The sequence below is a fragment of the Macrosteles quadrilineatus genome, unplaced genomic scaffold (assembly GCF_028750875.1).
Source record: "Macrosteles quadrilineatus isolate MER2022 unplaced genomic scaffold, UCM_ALF_1.0 Scaffold_5__1_contigs__length_97177068, whole genome shotgun sequence".
Classification (NCBI taxonomy): domain Eukaryota; kingdom Metazoa; phylum Arthropoda; class Insecta; order Hemiptera; family Cicadellidae; genus Macrosteles; species Macrosteles quadrilineatus.
Genome location: NW_026542598.1, coordinates 56,201,619 through 56,221,919, shown reverse-complemented (window position 1 = coordinate 56,221,919; position 20,301 = coordinate 56,201,619). Strand labels below are relative to the sequence as shown.

General features: G+C 37.9%; 1 protein-coding gene across 2 annotated transcripts in view; it reads left to right on the top strand.

Annotated features, from left to right (window-relative positions):
* Window positions 1-20,301, top strand: part of LOC128995994 (RNA-binding protein fusilli) — a 113,662-nt gene that overhangs the window by 14,810 nt on the left and 78,551 nt on the right. For both annotated transcript variants that reach the window (XM_054421099.1, XM_054421100.1), the window contains exon 2: window positions 12,577-12,746. In XM_054421099.1, coding sequence (XP_054277074.1) covers window positions 12,618-12,746 — 129 coding nt within the window. In that variant the 5' untranslated portion in view covers window positions 12,577-12,617. The remainder of the gene's footprint in view (window positions 1-12,576; window positions 12,747-20,301) is intronic.

The window sequence follows — 20,301 nt, the reverse complement described above, 5'->3', positions numbered from 1 at the left end:
ACAATACCGCCCTCCACGCAGCATCTGCACACCGGTTCCCTCCCTTCCCTTCGCAGCCATTCACTTGTGCAAGATGGGGGAGTTTTTATTTTAGAGAAGATTTCCCAACGTATTACAACTGTAAACAACGTCTGTGTTTGTCAACACTAAGCATTTGATTATTTACTAAGTATAGTCCGGATAAATCCCAAGAGGTTACAAAATAATTTTTGTTTGTCTTTACACTTCCTAATGAGTTATAGGTGCTTCGTGATTGGACTCTGTCTCGTAGATGTGAATTCGAGATATGGTTTAATTATAGAAAAGTTATTAGGGGACCGAGCCATATCTTGGTATAGCTTAATTTAATTGTAATTGTTTAATTAAATTGCAAAATCAATATAAAGGAAACTCACGTTTTAATTACAACATTTTTTTGCTTTTGTTATTAAAATTTCAGTGGAATTTAAATTTATTATGATTGAAATTTTAACCTGGCGATCCACAACACATTAACTTATTTTACTGACGTTGACAAAAATCACTCAACTAAATTAAATTATAATTAAATACTAAATTAAATTAAATTATTATTAAATGGTATGTATTAAATGTAAAAATTATCAAATGTTATTGCATTTGATTATTTAAATTATTAAATGTTTACTTGCATAAACATTGTTTTGACAGTTTCTAGTTTACATAAAATAAATATAATATTATTAACTTGAATATTTATTTCACTATTAAACAAAGGTTTGCTAAAGAGAGAGAGCCAAGTAAAATAATCAATACTAGAAGACCCATGCTGCTCCGAAGCGTTGAAATAAATATAATATCCGAGAAATAATCAAATTTATGATTTTGATTGAGTAGTACAGTATTTTGAGGTTAACTGATTTAAACTATCAATAGCTCAAATTAAAGCCTATAATTTACTGATTATTTTGAGTATAAAACATGAAAAATACTGGGGCTATTGATTTTTTATTATAGAAAAACGTTATGAAAAATATTTTTATGTTGGTGTTTCACCTTGCGTTTGCTTGAAACTCGTCCAATTTGAATAACAAATAGCTTAAATGAAAGCCGGTATTTCACTGAAGGTTTTTTAGACCAAAATATATAGGATTATATCATTATAGTTTAACTGGTGAAATACATCTTAAATTGAAGCAAGAATTCGAATATGAATCAAATTATGTTTTTGATCGAGTAATACAGTAGGTAAATATATTCCGATGCTTGATGTGAAATCTTTGCGTGCATACCTTCAATTTGAGACCTCAATCATGAAAATCGGCCTGGTAGAAGAGCCAAACAAACTCGGAAAAGAGAAAACAAATTTAACTCCCTTAAGAAATACATGGGGAGCAAATTTCGTTTACGAATGGAATAGCCGAGTGGAATTAAATAATTATTTGATAAATTTGCCGATGCTTGATGGCAAATCTGTACGTGCATACCTTCAATTTGAGACCTCAATCATGAAAATCGGTCGGGTAGCAGAGCTAAACAAACTCAGAAAAGAAAAACCAATCTTTTTAATATATAAGATTTGATCGGAACTATTTTCCCCTACATCGAGTAATCTTTCAGTGTAATCTTTGTTCAATAGTACCAACTGATGTTTTCTCTTTGCACTGTACATAGTAATTTGCTGGTATACTGTGGATGGCTTGTTATAAACACGTGTTACAAGTCCTTTGTTTTCTTTTATTGATATTATTTGGTTCAACCGGCAATAATTTTCGAATGAGTTGTGTAGCGAAATACGAATATTCCTGGGGCAGTGGCTGTTGTCAATCACGTTTTTTGCAAGAAATGCATTATTTACAACATTATTTGAAGAAAATCATCGAAGCCGTTTTCGAGATCTTTGTGTAAGCATACATACAAACAAACTTTGCTCATAAGAGTATAGGATACATTTCCACCTAAAACAGGTACTGTAGGCCTAATCAACTCTTTCATACAAATAGTTTACTTTTAATGTAGCATTGATATGTTGTCACTTTTCTCAAATATATTAATTAGAATTCTCTCCTCGGTGCTCACTTAGGAGCGTAGGCTACTTTAAGCAGAACAAATTCAGAGTGATTGAAGTTTTTTTGTGTGTATTTAAGTATTGACCACTTATGTTACAGTCAGTCCTTTAACCAAGTACAGTAGAGAGAAAAAACTGATATTTAGATTTCTTAGTAAATTCTGAGCTATCACGTTGACTGTGTGAGCCAGCCGTGTTGACGTAAAGTTCATATTCAACAAGACTCTTGCGTTCTCGGTTTCTCGTACTCAAGGGTCATCCGTTGAGCCTTGTCGAGTATGAGAACGCAAGTACCGTGTCGAGTGGGAGTGCAGCTAGCACAGTATGTGCTCTGGTCGAGTACATTGAGTACATAGCACGAGTGCTACCCAAGAGCGGCCTCAGTGACTTGGCGTTTCGGCTCGCCAAAATGGCGCTTCGTTAGCATCACAATGGAGTCAGAGTCACTCCGTGTGTGAACCTCTCCTTGTATGTCTCCTAGACACTAGACACCAGACAATAGACAATGTAGACACACTAGACACGGACAACGACTGAACTAGTTTCACTAATCGTGTGGTCTAATGTGCGATTGCATGTGGTTGTATTGGCTTATTTGTATCAATTTATATCCATGTATACGCATTTTGCATAGCGATGTATTTTAGATTCTTGAAAAGGTGAAACTATCTCAAAGTTACATGTAAATGGATAATTGGACCTGTCCAATTACAAGAAGTCCGTGAAGGATTCAAGGTCGTTTGCTATTATAAGTATATGTAATCAATTATATCCAATATAAAAATTCTACTACCTATGATAAATGTTGATATTGTTGAGAAAATTCCCAATATTAAGTCAATTCAAGTTTAATTGCACGTATTGTAAATTATAAACATAATTATTAAATTTTATTGCCTTTAATGCAACACCCATTTCAAGTATTAATTGGATTAGTTTATATTTCTACACTTAACAAGGTTATTATTTACTATAGCCTACATATTATGTCCATATAATAGCTAAACGCAACGTTGACGCAATTTTCTCCCTTTGTATGGTGGTTAGACAACAAATTAATAGCCTGCATTAAAAATGGTTTGAAATAATTGCTTACCATGCTATAAAATTAAACTAGGTGGCGTTCGCAGAGGCATCCACAAAATTGAGCGGAGTCATCAAGGGTTCATATTATATTGTTTTTGTCTTACTGCAGTAAAAACAGTATTTTTTCATGCATGCGCTGCGGGTCTAAAGTAGCATTTTTAATATTTAGGGAGTAAAAATCGTTTTTAGCCTCTATGGAGTAAAAATCAGCTGTTGTCAACTCAGTTGTAAATTTCGATTGTAAACGATTGCATGTATCGAAAATATGTATCGATTTGTGCTTCGTAATCATTTTAACATATTACAGTCTACAGTCTCTTCCCGTAGCATTTTAGCATTGCAGATACATTAATCCATTCCCAAACTCAACACTGCTCACCTTTACTACTTCCTTCACCACACCCTACGTCGTGGACCTGTTTCCCTCTCTTCCCATAGCATTTTAGGATTGCAGATACATTAATTTAATTGCCAAAGACAGTTCCCACACTCTGCGCTGTTAGCCTTACTACTTCCTTCACCATTTACTACGTCATTGGCCTGTTTCCTTCCTTTCTCATAGCATTTAAGTATTACAAATTCATTTATCCATCTGCTCAAACGGTTCCCCCACTCTGCACTGCCAGCTTTTACTACTTCCTTCACCACTTACGTCGTGGACCTGTATTCATCGCTTTCCATAGCATTTTAGTATTTTAGATACGTTAATCTAATTGCAACAAACATCCCCACTGTCCGTACTGCTAGACTTTACTACTTCTTTCACAATTTCCTATGTCTTGGGCATGCTTCCATCCCTTCTCATAGCATTTCAGCATTGCAGATACATTAAAACTGCTACAAACGGTTTCCAGTTCCCACACTCCACACTGCTCACCTTACTACTTCTTTCACCTGTTTCTACGTCGCGGATCTGTTTCCCTCTCTTCCCATAGCATTTTAAGATTGCAGATACCTGAATCTAATCGTCATAAACAGATCCCACACTCCGAACAGCTCGCCTTTACTACTTCCTTCGCCACTTCCCACATCGCGGACCTGTTTCCCTCCCTTTCCGTAGCATTTTAGGAACGTTGTGACCTTAATCTAATCGTCATAAACAGTTTCCATACTCCAGACTGTTCACCTTTACTACTTCCTTAACCTCTTCATACGTCACGAACCTCAAGCTAGTGTCGTCATTTGATTATAGTACCTGGGGACCGAGCTTTGCTCGGGGAAAATCATTAGTTCACTCTGAAAGCACCGTAGTATTGGAGATGCATAAATCCACACATCTACATCCTACACAATTTCCTACGTCATGGATCTGTTTCCCTCCATTCCATTGCATTTAAAGATTGCAGATACCTTAATCTAATCGTCATAAACAGTTCCCACACTCCGGACTACTCGCCTTGACTACTTCCTTCACCACTTCCTACGTCGCGGACCTGTTTTCCTCCCTTCCCATAGCATTAGGATTGCAAATACCTTAATCTAATCGTCATAAACAGTTCCCACACTCCGGACAGCTCACCTTGACTACTTCCTTCATCACTTCCTACGTTGCGGACCTGTTTTCCTCCTTTCCCGTAGCATTTTAGGTTTGCTGATACCATAATCTAATTGTCATAAACATTTCAAACACTCCGGACAATTTGCCTAGACTACTTCCTTCACCACTTCCTACGTCGCGGACCTATTTTCCTCCCTTTCCATAGCATTTTAGGATTGCAAATACCTTAATCTAATCATCATAAACAGTTCCCACGCTCCAGACAGCTCGCCTTGACTACTTCCTTCACCACTTCTTACGTCACGGACCTGTTTCCCTCCCTTCCCATAGCATTTTAGGATTGCCCATACCCTTATCTAATCGCCATAAACAGTTCCCTCACTCCTGACAGCTCGCCTTGACTACTTCCTTCACCACTTCCTACGTCGCGGACCTGTTTCCCTCCCTTCCTATTGCACTTAAAGATTGCAGATACCTTATTCTAATCGTCATAAACAGTTCCCGCACTCTGGACTACTCGCCTTGACTACTTCCTTCACCACTTTCTACGTCGCGGACCTGTTTTCCTCCCTTCCCATAGCATTTTAGGATTGCAGATACCCTAATCTTATCGTCATAAACAGTCCCCACACTCCGGACTGCTCGCATTTACTACTTCCTTCATCACTTCCTACGTCACGGACCTGTTTCCCTCTATTCCCATAGCATTTTATGATTGCCTATACTACTTCCTTCACTACTTCCTACGTCACGGACCTGTTTCCTTCCCTTCCCATAGCATTTTAGGATTGCAGATACCTTAATGTATTCGTCATAAACAGATCCTAGACTTCGCACTGCTACCCTTGACTACAATGTATCGAGTAATCTTAAGTATAATCTTTGCTCAATATTAACAAGTGATGTTTTTCCTTTTGTACTGTATTTGTAATTTCCTAGTATACTGTGGGTAGTTGGCTTATTATGAGCACATGCTAAAACTTCAAATCTTTTGTTTACTTTTTACTTGTTATTTAATTCAGCCAACATGGTTACCTAGCAACCCATAAGACTAATGTTAAAAAAATGTGATTTTCAGTTTCATTTTTCTACGGATTCCTGAGAGACTTTTTTAACGCTATATAGATGTTGGCACTCACCGATATGGTCTTTATCACCATGCAAAATTTGAAAACGATTGATTCAGCCGTCTAGGAGGAGTTTGCGTATTACGAAATGCATAAAAGTCGACGTATAAGAGCTTCGCTCGCTTCGCTCGCTCCGCTCAATAAATCACGTGAACACTTTGTTAATAGTGTGAGAAGTCAATTCATATAACTATTTCGTCAACACCTTCCATGTATCATATTATTGTGATACATCCAAACTAATTGTCTGGGTAGGCAGTTTGTTACAGCACTCACCTTCAAGTATGAAGGTCATTGGTTCGAATCCAAGCGGTGACGATTCTGGACCTAAGTGTAATTTGTCATTGAGTTATCCAACATAAGGTGGACGTTAGGTAATAACAGGGTTAGGACCCCCTTAAGACAAAAGTAAAAATGCCAATAGCGCAAAATCACTCCAAAACACTAAAATTTCACAGAATAAAGAGAAACAATAAAATGAAAGGCTATCTCGTGAACCGTGCTTCCATCTCTCTTGCATTTTACCGATTCGTTCTGAAAGCTTCAAACCGCGACCTAGGACGCCGGACGGGTGAACTTGTGGACTACTTGTCTGCCTCCCACACAACACCCGGGCTTTCTCGCGATCCAGGTCGGTGGACTGGCAAGTGTGTCGACCGCTAGACGCTAGACCAGGCAGGGGAAGGTCGTCTGGGAGTCTGGAGGCGAGGGTGGGATGCAGCAGAGGTATACACTGTAGAAGAACATGCAGTGAAGCGGGTCGACACAAGCAGAACGTAGCTGTCCTAGTATCGGAGGGAAATAAGATAAAAAGTATTAGTATTATGTTACTACTTTGAGTACATTCGAAGGCTATGTCACCTAGGTGCGTATATATGAACGGAATATGAGTGTAGGGTGGAGGGCGAAGCATCAAGCACATAATATAAAAATATCTGCGTGGATTAACCCAGTGGTCAAGGACAGTTAGTTGTTAGTTTCGTTTCAAACCATTAAAAGTAGATGGGTCATTATCATGCATTGATATGCAAGTGTAAAAAGTTCTTAGGTATGTGAATGCAAAGAGTTGCTATTATCATAGAACAATTCTTCATGAGAATTGTAATACTGTACAAAACTTCAATTTGTACAAAGAAAAAATTTAATAGCAAAGAATGGCATGTATTACTGTATCTCCCTTTCAGTATTATTCACAAGCGTGCACATAATAAGAGTATAGAAATTCATTTGGGGTGTACACATTTAGAGGAACAATACAATATCATGGATTTTCATCAGAATACAAAGGAACATTATCAAACATGGATAAGACTATAACCTGGCATTGGGCGTTGCATTTCTATGTGGAACAACAATATGAGGGATGTATGTAATCATGTGACAGTATTTGATCATTTCCAACCATGGGACATGAGTAAAAGCAGAAATATCTCTGCAGTGTCCTCATATTTCAAGACCAATGCTGTAAAATTAACGTGTGTTTTGTATCAGTTTCATCTAAAAAATTACCAACAATCCAATGATCAATTCTCAAATTTATAATAAAAAAATGTTGTACTTATAAAATGAAATTACCACCCATCCACTGACTCACTGATCACTGTATCGCAAAAACTACTAACCATAAGAACTCAGGAATTAGCACGGAGATTCTGTGTGCAATAAGAAACGTTTTCAAGAAAACCCACCAGGGCTCTGCCCCAGTGGCCTCTTAAGTTTTCATGTTATCCTTATGGAGAAATGATTTTTTTACACTTGAACAGATTAATATTTTTGAATTTTATACTATTAACTTAGGGGAAAGCTGGTTTTATTTATTTTATTGAAATGGAAATAGTTGCATTATTTTGAGGCTTGAAAAATCTGTGTTTAACTGCATAACCCTTTTTGTAATCGTTATATGAGTTCAAAAATCAAGATGTACCCTATTTGTTAATGTTTTAAATATCTGTTTCTCAGCAACTTAATAACAGTAGATAGCCTATATTATTTAACGTGTTGCATTATGTAAATGTGTATCAATGTTAAAGAATTGATTATTTACAATCGCGTTTCATCTCATATTTTAAGGGATGTAGTGTTCATGCATCTGCCTTCTTCAACCACTGCTTTATGATGATTTATAATGGATGCTTAAGAAGTGTTTGATAAGTTCATTTATAAGTTAATATGTTAATGTTGTAAATTAAGAAGTTCTCTCTTGGTTTAACTATGTTTAACTCAAAGCAAAGCCACGACGGAAGAGCTAGTTCAGTAGAGGTCTGACCTATCAGCCTCCTAACCAAGATTGAAAAAGAAATCCACTATACTTGAGATTCCCTGGTAAACAACTGTTGAGCAAGTGACAAATCTGTTTGATAAAGCTTATCAGCTCCGAATCGTCTCCAAATGTGGTAAATAAGATGTTTGTGCTCTTCGCCTAATGCAGGTGTGGGAAATTATCATAGGTGTTTTACACCTATTATCTGTATAGCATATAGCCTACTTTGTATATTTGCATTTTTTAATTCTATGCAGTTCTCGTCTGGATGGTTGTTGCGCCTGAATACCCCGTTTTCCAAGATGGCGGCCAACCACAATGCAACGCTGCTGCGGTTGGCCCGTTTCACACGATGGTGGGAAAGTTTGGCGCTAGAAACTGATTCTGTTGTGACTTGCGAGAGTTTACCAACGATATCAATACTTTGCTAGAGTAAGAGAAATGAATACATCTGTATATCTTTCTTCCTCTGCCAATTAAGGATCATGGTTCCGTTTTACCCTAGCGTAAACAATCTTCTCGAACTCGATTAAAATGTTTCGCAGCCCAATTTTTGGGGAAACAAATAAAAAATTGTGTACATTTCAATATTTGCCCTTCTTGAAATAATGTTTATCTGTAGGCCTATGTAGTATTATCAATCAGGGGATTCAGGCTGATGTTTCTGAGCCAGTATTCCATATTTTCAGTCTCCGGGGCTCGATATAGTTTTCAACGTTTTCGTCATTTGTTGATCTATTCCATCGGTAGAACTTTTGGTCATTGCTAAATAATAATGGTTAATTGGTTTGGTTTGCAGAAAGTCCTTTAGTAGGTACTATAGTAACCTATATAGGTTACTAAAAACCGATTAGTGACACCTTTTCTAGGGATTGATTTACTGTAGCCAGTTATAGAATAATGGCGATCATAGGTGAATATTTTTCATCCGATTAAGTTTGCTATTAAGTTACTGTTAAGTGTTGCTGCCAAATTAAGTCGTAACTTAAAAATTGTAAATTAATCCAATTTAGAGACGGATACAATAATTTAAACTTAGTTTAACTTACAAATTTCAATAAAACAATATGTAAAAAATAATTAATTATTTTACAAATGATGAATTTAAAATAAGCTATTTCATTATTATTTTCTCGTCAATTAAAACGTTTATTGTTATTTGAGCAATTCCAGCAACAGTGCTCTAAATAGTTTTATTTCAAAAAGGTGCGTATTTTTCTTCTAAAATATCATGGAAACAAATCCAAACACCTGTAGTATCCACGCCTTTAATAACAATCAACAGGTAACACTGTAGTTGTAGATGATCCATTGATGCGTGCGTGTGTGTGAGCGTGCGAGTGTGCGTGTGACGATAATACAAGGTCGTAGTGACGTCATCACAACACCGGTCACGTGACAGCCGGAAGTTCTGCCACCTCTTCACCTCGTCTTCCGTCGACCATTGTTGTGAACAGCTGATTCGATTGACCCCACATGCTTATTTATGGAGAATGTCCTAGATCGTTTGTCCCTTCAAAAGAGCTCCGTATAATGGAGTGATGATTATAATTAGGAAACACTGTTTCCGTCCAAGGAGGTAATAAACAAATCAGCTTGTCACTTCAGGTAATCCATCTTGATCACTTGAGTAGATACATACAACATGGATACAAAAAAAAACAATACTTGAACTAGGTTTTTACATTAATTTATCAGCATATTTTAGGCACTGAAATGCACTCTTATGCACAATCTGTATGTTATTTAACTCAAGGATCGTTTTCCTGAATGAAAAGTATTTTTTTGATTATCACACAATGCCACTGGTGCGGCGTAAAAACTAAAAAAAAAAAAAAATGGGTGATTAGGAACACAATCGTTTATTGGTATAATTGGTTATAGTTTCTACGAAAGACCTCGAAACGATAGGCAGAGTAGAAGATTTTCACATTTCATGTATGTTTCAAAGGGTTAAAAAGTGTTATGAAAATAAGATTAAGAAACACGTATTTACAGTATCTCCCGAAATTTGAACCGTATCTCCAGAATCAACCGCCGATCCTCAAGAAATGACCTCTAAAATACAGTATACTAACTAGTGATGTTCATAAATTGCAACAGTTCTCTTGACTGATTCTTGACATTACCACTTTTTTCACCAGGTGTTCCAACATTATATTATTTTAGTCATTAACGTTTTATAAAATGTAAATTTACGTCCTGCTACATTCTCACAGAAGAAATAAAAAGCTGGGTGGCGGGCGAGGCACCCGGCCACCGGTAATGTTATCTCTAGGCGGTATATCTTCGTGATAGTCTTATCAGTGGAAGGAGTCTTGGTATCACTACGGAGGTGATTTACACCCGCCCCCTCCCCTCCCCCTGACGAAATCATACGCTCAACTAGCTAGTCGAGTGTATTTTGTTTTGATTGTATATTGTAACTGTCAATAGATTGTTTGGTTGGTACATCTGTGTTTAGTTGTACGATTCGGTAAATGGATTCGACTATTGCACTACCGTAGTTTTTGTTAGGTGTTGCCTCTTAAACATGAGCAGCGAAAACAGTTGTGTACGTACGGAGATGAAGTACTGTAGCAGATTTTATTTTTATTTATTAAAATTTGTCAACTCGAATGAGGACATCATGTTCCCACAGAAAATGGTTCTAATGAATACAAATATAATTGTATCCACGAATATTGGAACAGATAGATACTGTATGGGTCATAAACATAAACACATTGTGCCACTGTTCCGAAAGTTTTATCAATTTTTAATGGAAGCGTCAAAACACTTTCAAACCAGCTGTTACGGCTATTAGAAATTTGGACCAGTGACGTAATTTGTTTATGTTTATGATCCATACCGATTCTGTTCTAATATTCGTGTTTATCATGTAACAGCTTGAATGTTTCATTACAATGCCCCATAATATCTGCATTTAAACGTATTGGAATTGTCTATTGCCCGGTTACACGTAATGCGCAGATTAAAACGTGATAGCAAAACAATATGAAAACCATCGTATAGATAAAGGTACAACTCATCAGGTATATCATGACCGGTGGGTTGCGCTAGTAACGTAGCCTAGTAACGCACCCCACCGGTCATGCTTAACCTGACGAGTATAAGAGTAATCAGAGACAGGGGGAATCCCTTGTCTGTGGTATAAAAAATGTGAAATATTCATTGTTTGCTTTTTAATTTCCTTAAAAATATGTACAGTATAATCATAGATTAAAGAGTGTTGACATTACTTGTTAGTCAATGGTATAACGAAAAATATATTACATGGACCTTTACGATTCTTGCTCATTTTCCAACTTCAACTACTTTACTACCAAAGGGCTCCATGTATTATTTTCCATCTTCTCAAAGGAACTGACTTTATTCTTATCATTTGGACTTTTGTAGACGTCTAAACATTCCAAGCTTTAATTGTTCCCAATCTCGTTGGCCATAATTCAAACACGTAAAAGTAAGTAGAGATAGAAAAGTAAAACCGTAAAACGAGGGATACAGACAGTGTGCAATAAGGCTATTCACCACTTATCTACTTATAGTACTGTGTATATCTGCTCGCTGTCCGTAACACTTACGGACCTAATGACTTTTCGCTCTTCCGTTAATAAATCGACGAATGTATTGTTAGTTACCGTAATGAGGCAATCTGTTTTATATCCCGTTACCTTTGTTAGCCAATCTGTAATTAGGACTCTGTCAAAGACGTGCAATTATGAGCAGACTAATGCGATGTCCAAGTTCGCCATGCTGTGATAGTAAAACTATAGGTAAAACACATGATGTTTTGTTGAATTCCAAAGGAATTGATATCTGAGATGCAATGGCGTGTCATAATGTCAACGAGCTGATTGATTACTTATTTTGTAAGTCACATTTAGCCAATTTTGTAACGTTTTGAAAAGTTAAAAAGTATATGTGGCATCACGGTTCGTAACTGCAAACATTATCTGCCAATCAAATCCAGAATGACAAGTGATGCTGTATAATACAATAATACCTTCACTAAGACAGTGTGTATAGATCTCACATTTTTGAACTTGTTTCAATTTTATTTTCTAGCTCAGACTAGGAAAAACACTTAAAGAAATCTTGTACTTATTTTCTCGGGAGATCAGTGGTGTAAATTAAAGAGTATAAGTGTCACCGAATATTCAAAAACATAATTTATCCCAATGACATTTCTGTTAAAAATTAATATGTACGCTGCTACCCAGCTGAAAAAGTATGTTCACCTACTTATATATAGCAAATTGTCGGTTCAATTCTGAAAAGTCAAGCATTTTGACGACTCCTTCATCATTGGGCTTTTTTTTAGTAAAAACCTCGCTGAGCAACCAGCTAATATTAGTCAGTAGCTAGTTACCATCTATTTCATTCAACACACATCACTTCAATACACTCGTCTCTACCTTGAATACGCAACCTGGAAATTAGCGTCGTAAAACCTAATCCCTCTAGAGGCTAGAGTAACAAATGCATTTTGTTGACTGTGAACTAACTCCAGTTTTCTTGACATGTAACCTTAGTCCAGTTTTCTTGCCATGTGGCCTAACCAAAGTTTCTGTTACAGGCATGTCGGAGAGCACGGCGTAGTCTGAGGAACGCACCAAGATGATGGGCACAACACACTTGTGTGTGTTCTACGTGGCGACGGCGGGCCAGCAGGGCAACAACCTGGGCTCGGACGAGGAGGAGATCGTACTCCTCATCTATGTCATCATCGACATGTCCGTCAACAAGGTCAGTATGAACAGAAGATCTTCAGCAAATATAAACGCCGAAAGACACCAAATATTCCGTAGGCGTATGAATGCACAAGAAGAAGATAAAGGTACAAGAAGCAATGTTTGAAGGACTGAAACTAGGGCTACGAGAGGGGTTTGATCATTAGGCGTTTAATAATCAACTACCCATGATCAGGAAACTATATGACTGGGTAAATAAGTGGTTATAGTACTCGCTCGCCAAAAGATAGCCGGCGCGATCCTGAGAAAAGTAGCTTTTTGATGGTTTGAAAATAGGTCGATTTCTCCTTGGTCAATGATTTTTGTTGACGGCCAGCTAAAAAAGAGCCTATCTTCATTAGAGACAAATCTAATGATAACGAGAAAATACCTAGTCTATCAAGTAACAACACTTTAACGCCATTCGCTGTGTGATACGTTTATGTTCCACCTCAAACCACGCACCATGATGTCGGTGTCATGGTCCAGCTACTCAGTAATCTTTACAATAAAGTATTTGTGCAAAATGAGCTGAAGTCACAAATCACAGGGGTGTCATGATTGTGAAAGTACTATATAAGATGCTTACACGTTATATTATAGCTCTTCAGACTTTTACAAGGTACTTAGTAGGATACTTCATTAGCCCATCAGGATCAATGTGGCATTGGGAAAATTACCCGAGCCTTTTCCAGGCATAACCGATTTGGAAGAGAAAGCTTACAGGCCCCAAGGACAGACTTTAACGTTGTAAACATAGCTACAGTGGCTGAGTAAGGCTGCTGAGTCAGAGAGTGAACTCTATCTTGGGAGGCGTGTCGTTGATCTATATTTCGAACGATAAATTAAAACAACTAATCGAGTATATCAACTGGAAATAAATGGACTGACCCAACTCAATAATTCATTTTTAAATATCTGGTTTGGATGTTGGGTCTAGGTTCAGAAACAACAAATGTTGATATCTGACTTCCATGTATTTGACGAAGAATCCAATTAAAGACTACATTTCTTCTACTGGTTATGAACCATGATTTTCATTCTACAACTGCTATGTTTGGTTCTTCATAAATACCTAGTTAAAACTGCGTTGATTTTCTTTCAAAATGTGCGTAAGCAGTAAAACTAAATTACTGGTGTTTGGTTTTGACTATTCTTCAATCACCGTAAGGTAAAGTTATCACATATGCGCTGAACCTATAGGGCCGGCGCGCACTATCCCGACCACGACCACGACCACGACTCCGACTGGTCGGATACGACCAGTTTTATAATAGGAATAAATGGAGCAGCGCGCACTGGTCGACTGGTCGGACCCTGGTCGGGCCCTGGTCGCACGACCAAAATTTTCCAGTTTGGTCGGGCCCGACCCGCTGGTCGTTGCAGCCAAAAATAGCACACAATGTAATGGGACGACGCGCACTACCCCCGACTTGCCTCCGACCCGACCAGTACACCACTCAACCCCGAGTATTCCTAGACTAATCAAACGGTGAGCACTAGTTTTTTGCGCCGGTCTGTGAAGTGACTCATTTGGTAAAATGTCGCAGGATTTTGACACTTTTGAAACCTGTCTTCATATTGACGTAGCTCTTCATAAAATGTTGCAAAATGCCCTTTCAGACCTAACAGTTAACATTGGATATACCCAGTATAGTGTCTTTTCCGCTTAACTTACTTACAATACAAATGCACCATAACAACTACTTCTTCAACAATCATCTTGACACTGAAGTTTGTAAAACATTCGTTGCCTTGGTCGGGTCGTGGTCGGGTCGTGCTCTGGTCGCATGGTGAATGACAACCACCGGTCGGGCGTTTGGTCGTGGTCGTGGTCGGGATAGTGCGCGCCCGGCCTAAGATAATTTTATCACCCTGGAGCGTTAAGTGTATGTTTGCCAAATGTTTGTGAGTATTTGAATACACCATTAACTATTATGTTTCCGATTCCAAAGCCAATTTGATTTACTCCCTAGTTATGCTGTTGGTGTTTTCTCAGTGTATTTTCCGCTTGGTTCAGCAGTATTGCAACAGCCTATCCTTCATGATGGATACGTTACGTGATCCCCAGTCTAAGCGATTTATAATTGCTTATGATCTAACGTTCAATTAGATCGTATATGGAAATGTAATTAGAATCTGACCATCGCTCGTCCAGCCATTTCGAAATCCACGATGAACTTTTCTGCAGCCTCTATGTCATCGGATTAGGAGCGTTCATCTTGTGTGACTTGGCCGACAGAAAATCATTTTGCATCAAACTTGATATTTCATATTCAGAATAATTGTAATATTGAAAAAATAAACGCTGCGAATGTAAATACAGAAATTCAGCAACTAAATATTCCCATCGCAGATAATCTGCAATCCAAGATAATTTCCAAAAGGTCATATCGAAATGCTATTTTAACTTAAGGAAATTCACAGTACATATCAATCAAGCAAATTCAAGTAACCTTAATTTTATAATAGTATAGATGGATTTTAAGGACATTAAATATTGATATTTTGGTCAAATTTTGATTTAAAGCCTACAATGAAATTAAGAATTTTTGAATGTTTTTAGACGTGACAATAAATATGTGATACCTGTGGAAACTAATGTGGTAATGCCCGATTATGTTAGGCTATAGTCATCGATATTTATAGTTTGTTGGCTGATTTTCTACGTGTCTTGAATGGCAGTTTTGTTGAACCGTAACGAATCATTCTTCGTGACGGCCACCACAACAAGCTTCCTCATCTTCTCATTTTCCCTTGCTGCTTTCCTTGTTAAGAGTGATGTGATCTGTCAGTCTCCATAACGACACCTTGCGCATAACTCTTCAAACGACTTCAGAGATAGCACTGCACCATTCCTTGATACACACAAGCCCTTAGGTGGCCCGCTTCTATCGCTTCTGCCACCTCACATTGAGGGTGATATCGATTGATACAGTTACGAAACTGAATTCTGTGTGACTTGTCAAGATGTCAGCGTCAAGATGCAGGTTGTTGACTCAGCCGCTAGATATGAATGTGACACTGTTCAACTTACATGGCGTGTCGACGTGTCGTCCTTGGTGCCGTTTGCCCCACCTCGGGTTCCGGGTTCCACGAAATGCCGAGTGCCACTCTTGGCAGTTGCACAACACACGGGCAAATGTCGGTCAGGTCTAAAAAAAGAGTTGACGTCAAACTCGAGTATTTGTTAAGAAAACCGGATCAGAAAGTGACAAGTGATCTTTGAGAGTTTCTGTGGGCAGGTACGATGTTGAGTGTGTAGAAAATGTAGATGGCCCTGTTCATCTCACACCACCAAAGCAATCACATTGTTTTTGTTTTGCTGATCACGGCCGTCTACAAGGTGCAACTATTGGTTGGGGGCGACACCCCGGCAATTAAAATTGTTTTTAGGAGCGTAGCGGAATAGGCGTTTTCCTTTTGTAAAAGTGTCAATGCGCCAGAGATGTCTCCAGAAATGCGTTTAGTTTCCGTCGATTCTTGATAAAATACTGTACGCCTTAAAACTAACTGTGGGGTTTACAAGGTCCACATCGTGCAATAAACAATGGCACGCAATTGCATTCCTCTGACCGCCTGCAGTTCCAGTAAGAAAGAACTATCCACATCAAATCAGGTCACAATTTTCAATATCCGCAATTCCTTTCTAAAAGGATGGTTAGGTGAAAAAATAATATTTTCACTTGTTTGTGCCAAATGGACATTGAGTATCAACGAGTTCGCCAATGAGAATTCATCCACAGGAAGTAATGAAGACTCTCAGAAGCTTTGTGACAAAAATGACTGTTGCGGGCCTCTTCATTGCCAGTGTTGCTACGGAGCCAATCTGTGTGTCCTAGGGAGTTGCAGGCCAGGTGGTAGTTACAATGATGGTCCATTATCCTCGGTGGCTGCGCTCTGCGCTGCAGCAGATCCGTCGCCGTCGGTAGCAACAAAGTAGCGCGGCGACGTTGCAATCCGTTCCCTTCTCTCGCCGCTATTATTTTGGCAATTGGTCGCTCGCCATTTTGGATGCCGGTTTGGTACGTTGCCCTTCCCCCTCCATCGGGTTGGATCCGCTTCTTCGCCGTTCTGCGGGTTCATATGGAGAATTGCATGTATTCGCAACTTCCAAAGATAGTTCTCATAGGGAATAGGTTGGATGTGTGCATTCTTTAGGTAAACTTGCTGCAGATGTATAAAGAAATGAGTCCGTGACCGATAAGTTAATGAGGTTTTTGTTGTATGGTCATCGCAAGAACTTGAAGAACTCTCATTCGGCATTGTGGCATCACTGATGTCTTCAATACATGAAAATTAAACATCCGAATACATAAGTGAATACAGAAACGGTATGGACCATAGACTAAAGACAAATAAATTACGTCACTGGCCCAAAGCGAACATGTTCCTATCATCATTTTTAAACATAATGTTCAAATACCCTATAGTGCGTTCAAACAGCCGTGGCACCTGAGGGATTAGGAGGCCCCAAGGGTTTCCATGGGGTGTCCTAATCCGTCAGGTGCCACGGCTGTTTGAACGGAGTATAGTCGCAGCAATCCTTCAGCCTAAGCGAATGTTTATTTGCCTGATCAGATTTTCACTGAAGTTTTCCTTTAAAATGTAAGGTTTATTCATTATTTAAATAACATTGGATTTAAAGACTTCTTAGGTTTGCTAAGACCTCTCTTATACAAACTATTAACAAGTTGAAAATAACAAGAAAATACATTTTCGCGGCAAACCTTAAATCAACAATACAAAAAACATCATGTATATTTTTCACGATGGAAAATTACCACGTAACTGAATTCTAAGGTGCAAATTCACAACTTACTTTAGTTCCACGGCGCAAAATCGCCTCACCTGAGGTATTAGTTGGGGAGGAGGGGCTCCAAACCTGTTCAGTCACATTCATTTTGAGTTTTGTTCCTCGCAGCGCCACTTATTCACCGGGTGTCCCGTAAATCGGTGGTCGTGGTCCTCGGGTTTTTGGGAGGCGTCTGTTATATGTTCAGTAAATTATCTTGGTTAATGAATGTACCAACAATTTAGTTGCTGGATGTCGTTTATTATCTGGGTTATTCATCACACTTTATTTGTGTTTAATGTTTGGTTGTGGATGGTGTTGTAGAATGGATTATCTTTGTTTCAGTGATTTTTCACATAAATGGCCGGGTGGCGTTTTCTGTAGTCTTCTAGTGAGGCCAAGGTTTTGGGCCTGATTTAGCTTCCTCGAAAGCCAGACTGTACCACCGTTCGTTAAAATGTGACATAGACCCGATAAACCTCGCTAATGTTCCCTACTAACCGCCCTACTCCTCTGTATTTAGGTTTGAGGTTATGTAACAGCTGAATTTTAAACAAACGTCTATTTGAATGAGTTCGCGAACCAGTCAAATCCGACCCAGCTTGATACCCCTACTTTTCTTGATTTGTACCCCTTCATGTTCAAATCTCCGTGTTCTTAGCTATTTGACCTAAAAAGCTGTTCACTGAAGTGTACAACTGTCTAAATCTATAGCATAGTTTTGAAGGGTCAACTTTATTTCTACAGTCTAGAAACTATTCATTGTATAACCCTCTTCAACTCTGCAAGCCAAATGTATTTTCAATCCAGCCACATGCAACTCTTGGCTTATAGAAGGGCAAAACCAAAACCTGTTTGGTGTTCCAATATTGTAGTAATTTCGGGTTTGGCTAATTCGGGAAAATTAGAAAGTTCAGCGCTACAAGTCAATGCAGAAGGCAACTTTCCATTCCAAAACTCTCTTTAAATCTTGTGTAACGTACGTTTTCGTAATCGTGAATGAAATAAGTTGGCTATTCTTACATCTATATGAAAATTAAATATATATAGGTATTTTTAATTATATAACAATATAACGGGACAAATTATTGAGAGGAAAGAAATAAGTGATAAGTGGGTTTAGCATGGAGTATGATGGCAAGAGTAACTATGTTAGCACAGATTTAAGATCCCTTCAATCTGTTATTCTGTGATGTTAAAAAAAAAAAAAAACAGCTGTAAAACCAGCTGCGTCTTAGCACAGAAAACGTACTACTTTAGCCAGGACAAAAATTTGCGTCTATGACAAAAATTTGAAGGATCTGAAAAATTGAAATAGGTCTGATTTTAACTATCAGAATCAGAATACAGTAGCTATAGAGAGCGTAAAGCTTTGTGCGGCCACACATTTCGAGATTGGCATTGACTGTTTCTGCTTCTAATACACAACAACAGATTTTTGCTACCACCATAATTCACTAATTATAACACGCAAATTAACTTGTTAGTTGTTTTTAAATGTCATTTAGGTTATGTTTGATTTTTTAGGGCGTTATTTGCTTACCAGTTGTTAACGTTACGGATCCACGGCTGTGGCATGGCTGTAGCAACGCCAACAATGAAATCAGCTGATTAGCGAATGGGAATGATCCATGCCAGCTCCAGAGCGTAATAAACGAGCTATTTTGCGTACTGTTTACAGGCGTGGCAATGTAAAAATGATCACGCAGTGGTAGGAAAACCCACTAGCGTTTCTCGTTTTGTACTTATATCACTCTACAATACCGATTTAACGTTACCGGTATTCTATTTTTTGGAAACGAGCTTGAGCTTGAATGGAGAACATTATTGACCACAAGGACACTTATCATCATATTATAAATCTGAAGGATGTTTTGATGCGTGTTACCTGTTGGTGGCGTTTGAGTGCACCTAAGTCGACTTTTAAATGTTTTACTTTCATTTTATAGGGTAGATTTTTTATTTGTGCTGAACTCTGACAATATCTAAAGAGCGTAAACAATAGTTCACTAATAATATAATATTAAATTCAACTAAAATAGTTTTAAAGTTCCGTTCGAAGATAAACAAATCTATCTCTACATAAACCAGACATAACTAAAATTAAATTGATCCTTTGCTAGACAAATCTGCAAGGGTGTATAATTAAGCTACATGAATCACTAGACCGATTAACATTTTAAATTCAAAGGCATCAGCGCTTACAGCTTTGCATACATGTACTGCGGGGAAGCTTCAATAAAATGCAGGCGTAGAGAGATACACTTCCGCCGATAACTGTACTCGCTGAATCTGTTTTCATGTAAGGAATAAAATGTACATCCAAACTTTAAAATTTAAAATTAACTATAAACTATGTAATCACTATATTAATTTTAAATTTGGTAAGTCTAGTAGTATTACTGTTATGTGTACTAGTATACTACCAAAAGTGTAGGCTTATATCAAAATCTCTGCAATACGTTCGATGAATCTGCAAGAATCAGTCTACCACAGATTGCAATGTTCCTAATACATTTTTTACAAGTTATATAATAGTTTGATTCTATTAGTCTCATTACTATTTAAGAACAGCGATGAAGGCTTCTGTTTTAATGGTGATTTTAAGCGATTTCAGTACTACTAAGTAATCTCTTTTTTCTATCATGTTCTTTGACCATATGGGATAGTGCCCCTTTTACCAAAGATAAGGGGGAAATAGTTCCTATTAATTTGTGCTGTGATAATTGATATAGAAAGAATTGATCATTAATAGAAGTGGCCATCCAAGGAAGAA